Here is a 12,363-nt window from a genome sequence, read left to right on the forward strand (position 1 = left end):
GCAGCTCCCTTCCTGTGCAACACTTGCCCGTCTTTATTCACTTCGCTGACCCGTATAGCGAGATATCAGAGGATGTTATCTCCCAGATCAAAGCGGCCGCAAGGCAATCCCTGTTTAAGTTACCTCTGGTTACAGTCTCCCCTGATCAATGCACGGGGTGCATTGCATTGCATTCATTCATTCTCTCTGTAACATTAAGCTGGGAATTGTCAATTGCTGTGAGAGCTTAACGCTGTTGTTTTAAGGCGCCGCTGCTTGTTTTGTGGCTTCATTTCGAGTTTACAGTTTCGCAAATACAGGGAAACGTGTCGAACGGCGTGTTTAACCACGTTTGGAATTTGAATTTTGCGAGGCACTTCACATTGGAAAACCTGTGGCTGCAAAGCCTTCGGCTGCTCTGTGAGGAACGGAAGGGCGCCTGCCTGTTTTGGGTGCACCTTCTGGACCTGCCACCCCCTCACCCTCCCCTCCCCTTCCCCCTGCTTTGAGGAATGCTCTGGCCGAAGGGACACCAAGTGCAGCCTTTGCTCTTGTTGCACTGATCGCCTTCGATTGTGTTGAAGTGAACCTGTCGAGGCTGCCGAATTGAATCTTTGGGCTGTGCTGGTGTGAGTTTGCAGCCTGTCTTTTGATCTGATTTGCCTTTTCTGCTGGTTGTCTTTCTGAGGCGACTCTGCTCTCTGATCGATTCCGTGCGGGTGACGGCGACCAGCGGCTGCTGTCAGCTCTGTGGAAGCATCGCTCCTGACGGCAACAAATCCAGGAAGAAATGCAGAAAAATCCTTACACTCACTCCCTTCACACTCTCTCTCTTTTGCTATCTATAGCCGCCGACCTCAAAAAAAGTATAAGAAAAGTTACTCGCATTGGTCAATAACCCTACAATCTCGCTGTGATATGAAAGGCCCTGCTGCTAATAGACGTATTTTTTTCGGGCTAAGTGCACAAAGTCCTTAAGACACCAAACGGGTCTTTGAACAAAATTTGGATGGTCGCAGCATCAAACTATTCAAAAAGATTAACCAAAAGAGTCATACATAATCTAATAGACTAACCTACACCAATGACAATTTGAATGAGAAGGCCAAAGCGAATATCGCACCCATTTAATATTCTAACGGTGTAAAACAAGCATAACCATGCACAATTCAAGGAATAACAAAAACGTTATTAGAACCAAAAGCTGGTAACGTTGAGTTATCCAAACGTTCTGAATAATAAGTTTCTAAGAAGGGTCAGAGCCAAAAGAAAAATACATTTTTTCCCTGTTAATTTGTCTAATTAGACCTCACAAGTTCTGCTACAATTAACATATTTCTCCCACAGGAAAACAACTTTGAACAGTGATTATATTTCACAATGTTCTTATCATAGCAACGTGTTTGTACCACCTATTTTACTGGGAAACAAAGCCGGAAAGAAGACAGACCTACCACTATTGACTAGTAAAAAAATGAGGATGGACTTTTTAAAAGATATCAAGGATATCGCTATTCAAACGGTAGCGTTTCGCCGTTCTTTTTTAAGCTTTAAAGGAACACTCAAAAGTGATGAAAATATGTTCAGTATCGTTTAATGTATAAAAGAAAATAGTGCTACGGTGATGATAACGCTTCTTTAGTTCATGTTAATTCCATGAATATGATGCTTGGACACGCCCAATACCCCCAGGTGTAAATATGTCATTTTTTTGAAATATTTTTAAAACTGTGTAGTAGGACTAGACTCCAAAGTACATACATCGTTAAACATCCATCAAACTTTTTAAAAAGAAAGATTTATTATAGGAGGTCTGAGTCCATGCTAATCCAGTAAGAGTGTAATTTCTAGTGTATGTCAATTCATTTACCCTTTTACGTACATTTCTTGGAATTACACGACTTTAACTTTTCATAGTATCGTTTACAGACACCTTATTTTAATAAAGCGAACAGCAACTTATGATTTATTTAATATGTAGTTATTTTTACCTGGAAACCTCATGTAAACGCTGATTTAGAAAAAAAAAGCCAAACTGTGGATTCCATATGTTCAAATATACTGAATTCGAATGAAGCAAATATATTATTTGTAAGAATCTATCTGTAAAAGGATTGAGCTCAAAGAAAGATGATTTAACGGGGGTTGCTTGCCGCTAACTGGACTGATTCCCGAAATTTGAAAGCATCAATCCACCATTAACATAGATTCTATGTGCATAATTTTGAACGTCTCCTGCGTCAGATTACTGAAAATTTAATTCAGATACCAAGGGCCGACAAGGCGAAAAATGTTACAACTATTATGAAAAGTGATAGAATTTTACTACGTTGGTTGAGCTCTTTCGGGCACTGGTTTTCATCCAACCAGCAGGAACAATGTTTGAATGATAACTTGGTATTATAACAAAAATGTATTCAGCGTTAATAAATCTAGAATGTTATTTTTTTTAAAAACTAAACTGTAAAAACAGGCCTATTTGTATTTCAAGACCTTAAACTATACAGTAATTAGTTTGTATACAGTAGTCGAATAATTTGTGCCGCTTTGGTGGAGGCGCATGTAATAAGTTTGCAATTTCTCAGAAATACTTTCAATTAAAACTGTTAATTGACCTCTAAGTTTCTAGTTGTGGAACATGCATTCTAAGAGGTTAACAGTTGTAGGAAAATGATAATTTTTAAAAAAATCCTAAGTATCAGAAACTTAAAGTTTCCCTCCTCAAAAGTATCCCTAGTTCGCAATACATCACTTCCTAGGAAAAAAAACTCTCGAATAATCTTTTAAAGTAGTAAAACTGCACTTGAAAACCTATATAATGCGAACGGAAGTTACAACTGGTAATCAAGAATTCATTTAATAACAAAATAAGACGGTCATATTTTTGAATAGCACTGCTTCTTATTTCCAGAATACATACAAAAAATACCAATTCTCTTTCCATGGTACACCTTAAAAATAATTGCAATTTGAAATTATAATGACAAGTTGGAATTTAGTAACAAACATGCATGTAAATTTTTTCCAAGAGACATTAAATAAGAACGTACAATACAATCATAGCAATTGAAAAGAAATTCCGGAAAATCCCTATTTTTCTACACTGTTCCACGTTACCTATCGGCTTTTTTGTTAAGTAATGCACTTTGTTATTTTTTTTCCCGCTTGAAGCTAACATAAATAAATACAGCGTTCACGGAACCCGTCCATTGATGAACACCATCAAAAGGTCCATTATACTGCAATCTGCTTTGTGAGAGACTACCTGGATTGCATTTCAAAACTTTCAACGAAAAACTATTTACATTTATTAATTTTCAAAACAATTCAATGGGTTTTTTTTCGTATACATTAATCGGTTCACTTTTTGGATAGATGTCTGCTTTCATGACGTTAAAAATCAGATTGTATAATTTTAACGGAAGGAAATTAGGTCAACATTTTTAAAAAATCCTGACGGTTTTGAAATTGGACCCACATAAGCCTTCATCGCAATGCATATTGCAGCTTCGAATATGTGAGCTCACTGATAGCCCAGTGCTGAAGCTGTGGTTAACCTCTGGCTGTAGAGTGCGTATGGAGAGTAATAGTGTCCTGTTGCCGGCACTGGTAGAGTAGTAACTGGCCCTGGAGCGCCATGGGTCGGCAGGGGACTCTTGGTATACGGGTGGTACCTGCTGCTCAGTCCTAAAGCGTGGGGGCTCCTTAATGTGAGACCACCAGGGCTTCCAGGCGCCCCTGTCGGTGGGAGGTGCATATGACACGCCACGGCAGCTGCAGCTGCCGCCGCCGCCGCGCTGCCCAGAGAGGAATTTTGGTAGCCGGCCATAAGCTTATCAGTCCCGGAGAAAGCAGTGTGCGTCCGCAAGTGGTTGAGCAGTTCCTCCGAGGTGCAAAATCGCTTGTCGCATGGTCCATTGGCGGAGACCCAATTACAGACGTGAGGCTGGGGATCGTTAGGTAGCATGAAGCCATATGGGTACAAATGGTGTCCCGCTAGGGTTGGCGTCCCGGCGTTGCTGGACATGGACGTGTGAACGGCATGTAGTGGATGTGAGGGGTAAACCAGAGGGTATCCAGACTTCAAAGTTGTAGGATCATGGGTACAAGAATTGTTTGCTGCCCCGGCAAGGTGAGCAGCGCAGTGATAACTTAGACAGTAAGGATCTCTGCAAAGACTGGCCGTCATCATTGAGGGTGGAGAGGCACCGGCTAATGGGCTGGAACCGGTGGATTTACTGGAGAGGCCACAACCCAAAGAACTTGCCAGTTGTGCCGCTCCGACCAGGCTGGATTTGGCATGATCCAAGCTGACGCCATGTGGCACAAACTGATGCGGATAGCCGGCGTACGCTCCCAGAGTGCCTGGGTAGGTCATGCTAGCTGGAGGCAAAGGGAAGACAGTTTGTCCGGGCTTATACGGCGAAACAGGGGCAACAAGTCCAGAACTTAGAGCTGAAGTTTCCGAAATAATGGGTTTTGACACTGAAGTCTCCTGGTGCTGGTTCACTTCCACATTTATCCCAGCACAACTGACACTAATCCGGTTGTGGCTAACGCTAGTGGTCGTGGAATTATCAGTGGAGCTGTTTTTTACGGTGTCCATTTCTTTCTTTTCCTGACTGTCATTGCCTTTGCCCTCGGATGGCATCGGTGAAGAAGTGCTGGAATTTGGACTGCCTGTCCTTGGTGTGAATGGTTGGCAGGTGGCGCTAGGTACACGGAAACCAGACTTTTCCCCAGAAACACTGGAAGTGCCGGAGGAACTGGAATCCTTCTTCTCTGCGTGTTTGGAATACGGTTTAAAACTCGACTTGTCTTCTACACCAATGTCGCTAAGTTTCAACGGAGTAGGTTTTCCGGAATCTTTGTCACTTGTACCATTTGAAGTAACAGAAGTTAGCTTTGAAGATGGAGGGGGGTCCGGCTTGCCAATCTGTGAACACGTCTGAGCCAAAAGTGCCAAAGGACTCTTCTTCGCATCGAGCTAAAACAAAATTAAATAATGAATGAAAAAATGTTCGCGTGCGTCATTATTATAAATAGTACTTCGTAACTGTTAGTAAAAGGAAATTTATTATTTAATTGTAAATAGTTGATAATTCTACGCGTTAAACAATGCTGTAACTATGTAAGCTATTAAACAATCTTTTAAAAATAATCTATAACTGCAGTAACCCTAACGGGTTAAATGTAACCCCGTCGTATCTAAATCGAGTATAACGTTGTTAGGATCGTCTCTTACGAAAGGACCGACGGATAAGGAAGGTACAGTATTTAGGAAATCGCTAACTTTCGTGTTTCCATGTGTACGTTATATAACGTATAGGTTACATAAAACATAGTAATGTATACACACAATTACGAAAACGTAGGTAACGTACCTCGATGGGACTTACGGGCGTAGATGGTAAAGGCTGCAAGTACTCGGGATGTAAAATGTGTCCGGTGCGAGCCGTAAGCATTTTCAAAACCTTGATTGGAAGACGATTAGCTTGTCTTGAAGGGTCTGAGGGAGGTACGGTGTGGTAGAAAGGTTTGCTATTACTATTTCCCCTGCTGCTGTTATTGCTGATTTCACTCGCTGTAATTCTGTGGGTAGAGACGGAAGGCGATGTAATCATGACCTAACTGAACCAACACTCCAAGAAGGACTGTGCCGTTCGAGGACGCTGTGGTTGCTTTCACTCACGGTACTGAAGACCCTGCCCAAATCCTGCACGGCGCTCATCAGACAAGCAGCACGACCGCTTAGCTACACACAACACAACATGCAACACACAATCTGGCCGTCAACACTTCAAACACCGAATTACTTTAAGATTAAAGCCTTTGCCGCCTTCCAATCAAATCACACAATGAACACTGAACCCCGAGGTGATTGGAGGGTCAAGGGGATGTGATGTTAACTTTTTTTTGTGTGTCTGTTGGTTATTGTGTGAAGGCGAAATTTTAGACTCCAGCATGTGACGATATTAGGCCAATCCGGAGAGGGATCTCAATGTCACATGCTTTCAATTCAACACCCCCACCCCCAACTGTCAATTTTCCCAACCGCAATCAATCAGTTATTTGTCAGTCCTGTCAATCTAGGTTGATTTATGTCAGCTTTTGTTGCTGATTACAAGCCTGGTGTGACTTGAAAAAGAACGGCGTTTGAAAAGAGGCATTCAATTTAGGGAAATAAATCGTTCTCAGAGTAAACTCAATTTGTATGCGAACAAAAGGCGGACGCACTAGACCGCACTTCAATTCGCTTGAACGAATTATACACCTTCACTTCTTGTCATTAATGGCTTACTTTCCTGTTGAATATTTCTTCCTTATGAAAAAGAACATTTTCAAAAATCCTAAATTAAGAAATCTTACTTCGGGCCACAGCAGCAGACTACAAACAAAACCACATTATTGAGATCGTATCACCGATCAGTCAATCCAATGGTCACACGTAGGGGTGTTTGAAAAAGATTAAGATTGACATGTTGAAAGTCTTGACATGTTAAACTTGACAGCTAGAACAAATGATCGGTCTGATCAAAGTCACTGCTATAAAAAGGTTCATAATGCACGCATAAACTATTGTCGTGGATTTTCACACAAAATATAGCACGTTACTGTCTTTGGAGAAAAAATAAATAACAATAGCAGAAACATCTATCAGAAAGAGAGACTGGGCTTCCGAAATGTGAAACTTTTTGTAAGTTTTTTAAATTAAAAAAAACTATAAAGGGGTGCAAGATTTTGACTTCTGTTTGATGTTTTCTTCTTTTCACTGGCTAATGTATGTGCTAATCAATCTTTGCTTTTGTTTCCGGTCTCGACATGGTGGCCCACACAATCTACAACATTAACAAAAGGTCACTTGGAGATAAAAACACGTTTGACAAGTGAAGAACACGGAAAGTGCTGAGGGATCGTTAGCAATTTATGAGGTGGATCATCTATTCGGACTGAACTTCACTCAAATTGTCTTCTCAATAAATACTATTTTAACAATATTGAAGAGAAACACAACGCGCACATTTCAAAACTCAAAATTTATCAAAGGTCTAGTATTAGCATTAGCAAACTATACGCGTTTTGCTTAAATTTTTTTACATAGATATATAATAAATACTTTGCTATAGTCTTCTTCGAATGACACGGTAACTTTTACAAATTTATGATGGTAATTAGCGTAATTTCCTTTTAAATAATTATAAAATCCTAAAAAGGTTAACGCGGATTTTGTTGTGAATTGAGATTTTTTTAAATATAAGTGAAAATTACAATATCACTTACTACTGTGTGCAAAGAACGCATTTAAATAATTTGGCAAAGGAAGAACAAATTTGTCCAGGTGTGCAATGGTGTTGGGAGAGATCTGAACGATTCCCAAGTGGTGGGAGTAAACTCGATCTGCGCAGAACAGTTCTTTCCTTTTAATGGCTCGTCAGGTTGATGGATGAAGTGCAGTAAACATTGAAACGCTGTACCTTCATTTGTGTTCATTTGCATTAACTGCTTGGAACAGCTGTTTTCCTTACTATACCATAGAGACGACTATCTGTTCTTGTTGTATTTGTCCTGCCTCCCGGTGAGAAATACTAAAAGATTAATTGCTTTAGGTGGAGTCGACTGTGGGAAGAGTTTTTTGGAGATTTGTTCACTTCGGTGTGAAGGAAGACTGAACAAACTACGTAGCTTAAAGAGTATTTAGGTCTGCATGCTTAAATAGGAGAGCAATGGGAAAACGAACCAAATTAAAACCTCACAAACATATATAATCTGCTTTGTCAAAATACACGGTAGGCAACTTTCATTAACATAATACTTCAAGTTTAAGATAATGTAATGAAATACCATGAAGTATCAGTTATACACTATCTGTCCTAAAATACAATTAAAAATCTTCACTGGAAGTGACCTGGGATCTCAAATTTCTTTTGCCAGCGACACCATCTTTGTGGCGAAGTTACTTTTTTGAAAGAACAAGCAAAAGTTTATTTTCATAATCAAGACGATGTGTTTGGCACGTAAAGAGTAAAAAATTACCACCGGGGCTCCTTTAGAATTTATATTGTTTAAGAGTAGAGGAAAAAAACCATTCAAGGATTAAGTTAATTAAAAACATGAACTATTAAAACGATGTCCAACTTTTCCCTTTATCAGCGTTTGGTAGACATGTCAACACGATTCGATTTGTACACGGAGTAAGGGATTTATCATTTTTTAAAAAAAAAGAGTGAGCAAAACATTCAAAAAGAAGTATTTGACCGTTCACGTACCCGGCTAATAAGTATTCAGACTCCCGGGCAATTGGGCAGCTTTTCAGACACAAAATGCCGCGGTTTCCTTTCATCTAACTTGGATGGAGACGCTCAATTAAAAGCCTATCAGTTTGTAAGTAAATCAACGCCTATCAAACTTGTCACATCAAACAAAACGATTATTATTGCAACCCGCCTACCCTATTAATCTCTCTGTATGATAATCCGCTTGACAGGTCAGGTCAGATCCTGTAAATCCTGGGATGGATTTCAACAGAAAGCGGATTGGAGCGAAGTTGATTTTAAAGAAACAGCAAGAACCCCTTTGTCTTAAATGAGGTGGAGAAAGGCAAGTTAATGTTCCGCGCTGTTTTGAATTAATTTCGCAATACTGGACTGTCAGGCACAGACAGCAGGAACCACTTAGACTTTAGAGTTTATTACATTACGAATTAATTTCAAAATAAACATGGAAAACATGGAGAAAACAACTCAAATCTAAATTAATTTCATGGCTAATGTACTGGTAGAAAGGCTGACTATCGCGCGTTTACCCGTTCGCATCGGTCTAGAGTTAACAGTCTGCTAACACGGTTCATATTACTCCGGAACGATGATCTCTTATTAAATCTAATCTTCAGAATTACACATAAGGATAGGAAATTTCAAATCATTTGGGTGTGAATTCATTTGACTCTCTAATTCATAGCAGGCAGCAAATGTATACACAGCGGGAAGATCTGTGTCCGTCCAGGCAATGAGATACACCGATACCTATTTGTTCTGCATTTCTTATTCTCCAATAATTGGTTCATGTACAATGTAAATTAGATTTTATTTCGAAGAACAGTTAAATAGCTGCAAATGTTGGAGATGCACTTACCGTGGCCCCTGATTTTATCTATTCGTGCAACAATCAATTGCAAAAGTTTTAAACTTTGTAGGAATAATGAAAGACTGATTTTACTTTTGGTATGCAATTTAATTACAATATACTAAGCTAAGAAAAAATGTATCCTTTTCTTATTAATAGCAACAAAAGTCTTAAAACAGTTTTTTAGCAGATGAGCGGAATCTTGTATACCCTGTTCAGTATCAGAGTAATGGTAACATTTTTACTTAACCATAATGAAAGATTTTTGTCCTCTCAAGATTCATTATTTGCCTTCTAAATGACTGTTGAGTCAGGACGTCTGCGCCAGGTATTGATAGTATCGAGAGTTGTGTTTTTTTATATCGTCCATGTTCTTAGAATTTTACAAAATAAAATATTTAAAAGTTTTGTCCATGTTCATATGGCTTAAATTTAATTAAAACCTTTATTTGTACATAATTTAGTTAATTTTGATATTTGAATCCATAACATTTTGGTGAATGTACTATATTTACCTAGTATTAGCCAATTCGAACAATAGTTTTTTTGATAGAGCGGAAAACAAAATTACCCGTTGACTTTAAAATAATATAGCAATTTTAGATTTTACGGTCGTTCATCATTAACAATAGAATCAGTCTTTATTGTTCAAAAACCTTTTTTAAAAGTGAATCGGATCAGATACTATATGGAAGAAAAATTATGATAATCTAAACCATACTAATTTTTTTTCGTGAGAGCGCAAGGAGGTATTCCGACATTGAAGTACATTTTAACTACTTCAAAATAATTATTTGCAAAATAAAGAATGAACCGATCCATTGAAAGCGTGAAGATCCAGATGTCATGCGACTTGAGTTTTACTGAGACATTGAAGTAATTACCTGCAGCAAAAGAAACTTGATGATGGATCCTTTGAATATTTTAAAATTCAAATCTGCAGAATAAACTTTGTTTTATAAATTGAATTGAAAAGCGCGGATTTCACCACGAAATGGGTTCGTTGTAAAATAGGTTCATTTCAGTGTTCAATTCCACAAGTGTCAAACATGCTAAAATGGCGAAAACTAAAAATCTTTCTACCTTTTGTTGATTTGAAAGACGTGATAGATCACGTTCCGCCTTACAGTAAATCTGTAGAATGATTCATAATGATATAATTCATACATAAACGTGTCTTGAAGATCAGAGCGCAGCTAAAAATATGCAAAGGGTTGTTTGATTGATAACAGGGTTGCTGTTTTTCTGCAAGCCTGTCAAACGTTGACACAATGCTTGAGTTATTAGGGCAGTGTAGGGCGCCCATAAATTTTCAACGTCAGGGAAAAAGTAACAGCGGCTTTCTTTATTGTCTAGATGACAGATGGGTCTCAGTACAAGACAGCAAATACTTCGTATTACCCTAAATGGGAACACATTTTTCGTGGCTATAATTCATGATTTTTAAATAGAAAGTTTGAAGTACGTGCCTATATTTTATAGTCTGACATATTTATGAATCACTCATTGCATGCAAATATAATTATTACTGGAAACAAGTGACAAGCAAGTTAGTATGCCCGATATTGGTGGAACAAGATTTTTGTTGAAAATAAAACAATTTAGCAATCAACATTTTTAACTGTAAAGTGACTTTGCTGTACAGCTTCAACGATTTATATATAGCACCCAAAAACACTATATTCAATGTGATCCAGACGTGGATATAGAAATCGAAGAAATGTCATCTGATTGCAAGAGAAGATTGAATTTTTGTTAAAAATAAACCACGCTTTCCAAAACAACTCATCTTTATACTAATAACCTGCAGCAATATGACATCAGGGCGGTACAGAAGCGACTAGTTACAATAGCGACCTGACAAACATGCTGACAATAGCTTCCCACACACGGATAAATACCAAAATTCATACCTGGTTATTAATAATCGCTTATAAACAAGGTTAATGTCGATTCTATTCTGAAACATACATAACGTAAACATATTCCATCTGTTACAAAGACATTACTGTCGTTGCTGTATCCGATTTGCCCATTATAGAAGGTAAATCGTATTAATTCTTAAATTTTTAATTACCATTTGTAAACAACTGGATCAATGAAGAGAAGTAGATTCCAGGTATCAGACTTACTTGTGTTAAATATCAGAGCAATAGGCTTACATTAGTAGTTTGTAGGAGCTGAGATTGGGTCAGTACTCTGCAGTGCCGGACTTCCGCATGCGCTCCGCTGATGGGGCGGGAAGGGAAGTTTTTCTTTTTCTCCTTGGGGGAGGTGGGAGGGGGAACGATGTTTGATGGTTCATTCTACACAGATGCTTGCATGATTTCTATTTAAATGACAGAAAAGATAGATTACTTGGACTCAGTCGGGAAATGCGAATATTTTTTTGAGATGCTTTTTTACATAACAAACCATTGTCAGAAATCTTACGTCGTATCGACTAACTAAAATTACACATTTAAGTTGCTCTCGACGTTTGTTTAAAAAAAAACTCCAGCTAAACAAACTTCCCATACACAGTTTTTACAAAAACACATTGTACCACAATTGCATACAGTGTAATTGGAAGCTGATTGCTAAGTCCGATTGCTCCTCCTTTTCTACGTTTTGGCACCGACTTCCGTTCCGAATCAGCTGACAGGAGTGCGGAAGTGTAGTACTCTTGTATATTTACATATGCAGGTCGTTGCTTCAATGTAGTGGTACTTTCAAATAAACCTTATACAAATGAGAATTGTGGCTGGACAGCTTGAATAGTCGTGAAAATAAAGCAAACGTCGAAATTTAATTCTTTTAGAAATTAGAACGTCAGTGATGGCAAGTAACGATCTAGGCATCGTTGTTGATGGAACTCAAGTAAGTGTGAAGTACTTAGGCATTCGCCTTTATTACTTACACAATAAAATGAATCATTGTTATAATGTTTCACATGTAGGTACACTACGCTATTTAATATCTTGAAGTTTTTTTCAGTTTGCAACGTTTTCTCTGCGTTTTACGACTTTGTCAGCTGACTAGCTGCAGAATCATATGTTATTCTGCAGTGTCTTCATATTTTAAACCATTCACTTGTAAGAGTTTATGAACTAACGTTTTATCTAATCAATATGAAGAAGCAGAATCCCTTAGTTTTAGTATGCAATTAAAATTAAATTTATGGGCTTCCATTTGGAAAAACACCTTCTTATAGTTCATTTTGCTAGAAAAGGCATGTCAGCATCTGAGGCAATTTAATTTAAGTATTTGTTGTGTAATTGG

At 38.3% G+C, this 12,363-nt stretch overlaps 2 protein-coding genes across 9 annotated transcripts in view; one reads left to right on the forward strand and one right to left on the reverse strand.

Moving 5' to 3' along the window:
• Window positions 1-1,557: 1,557 nt before the first annotated feature.
• znf503 (zinc finger protein 503) lies at window positions 1,558-11,739 on the reverse strand. 7 transcript variants are annotated; one of them, XM_043678935.1, is made up of 4 exons: window positions 11,661-11,739; window positions 11,235-11,431; window positions 5,364-5,571; window positions 1,558-4,966 (listed from the first exon to the last, which is right to left on the reverse strand). In XM_043678935.1, the coding sequence occupies exons 3-4, from the start codon at window positions 5,442-5,444 to the stop codon at window positions 3,503-3,505; spliced, it is 1,545 nt and encodes a 514-aa protein (XP_043534870.1). In that variant the 5' UTR covers window positions 5,445-5,571; window positions 11,235-11,431; window positions 11,661-11,739; the 3' UTR covers window positions 1,558-3,502. The 7 variants fall into 7 exon arrangements, with proteins under 7 accessions (XP_043534870.1, XP_043534872.1, XP_043534869.1 ...); XM_043678937.1 differs by lacking the exon at window positions 11,661-11,739 and adding an exon at window positions 11,536-11,642 and having other exon boundaries at window positions 11,265-11,431; XM_043678934.1 differs by lacking the exon at window positions 11,661-11,739 and adding an exon at window positions 11,536-11,642.
• Window positions 8,307-12,363, forward strand: part of lrmda (leucine rich melanocyte differentiation associated) — an 885,542-nt gene continuing 881,485 nt past the window's right edge. Inside the window, exons 1-2 of one of the 2 annotated variants that reach the window (XM_043678941.1) lie at window positions 8,307-8,361; window positions 8,465-8,577. In XM_043678941.1, coding sequence (XP_043534876.1) covers window positions 8,563-8,577 — 15 coding nt within the window. In that variant the 5' untranslated portion in view covers window positions 8,307-8,361; window positions 8,465-8,562. Of the gene's footprint in view, window positions 8,362-8,464; window positions 8,578-11,781; window positions 11,962-12,363 lie in introns of those variants that run through there. The other variant, XM_043678940.1, reaches the window with a different exon arrangement.

The sequence above is a fragment of the Chiloscyllium plagiosum genome, chromosome 38 (genome assembly GCF_004010195.1).
Source record: "Chiloscyllium plagiosum isolate BGI_BamShark_2017 chromosome 38, ASM401019v2, whole genome shotgun sequence".
Taxonomy (NCBI): Eukaryota; Metazoa; Chordata; class Chondrichthyes; order Orectolobiformes; family Hemiscylliidae; genus Chiloscyllium; species Chiloscyllium plagiosum.

Coding starts and splice junctions, on each gene's coding strand:
- znf503 (XM_043678932.1), bottom strand. CDS start 8,320: ATGAAAGGAAACCGCGGCATTTTGTGTCTGAAAAGCTGCCCAATTGCC. Junction 5,572..8,246: donor TCTGAATACTTATTAGCCGG/GTACGTGAACGG, acceptor CTCTACCCACAG/AATTACAGCGAGTGAAATCA. Junction 4,967..5,363: donor CGCCCGTAAGTCCCATCGAG/GTACGTTACCTA, acceptor ATTTTGTTTTAG/CTCGATGCGAAGAAGAGTCC.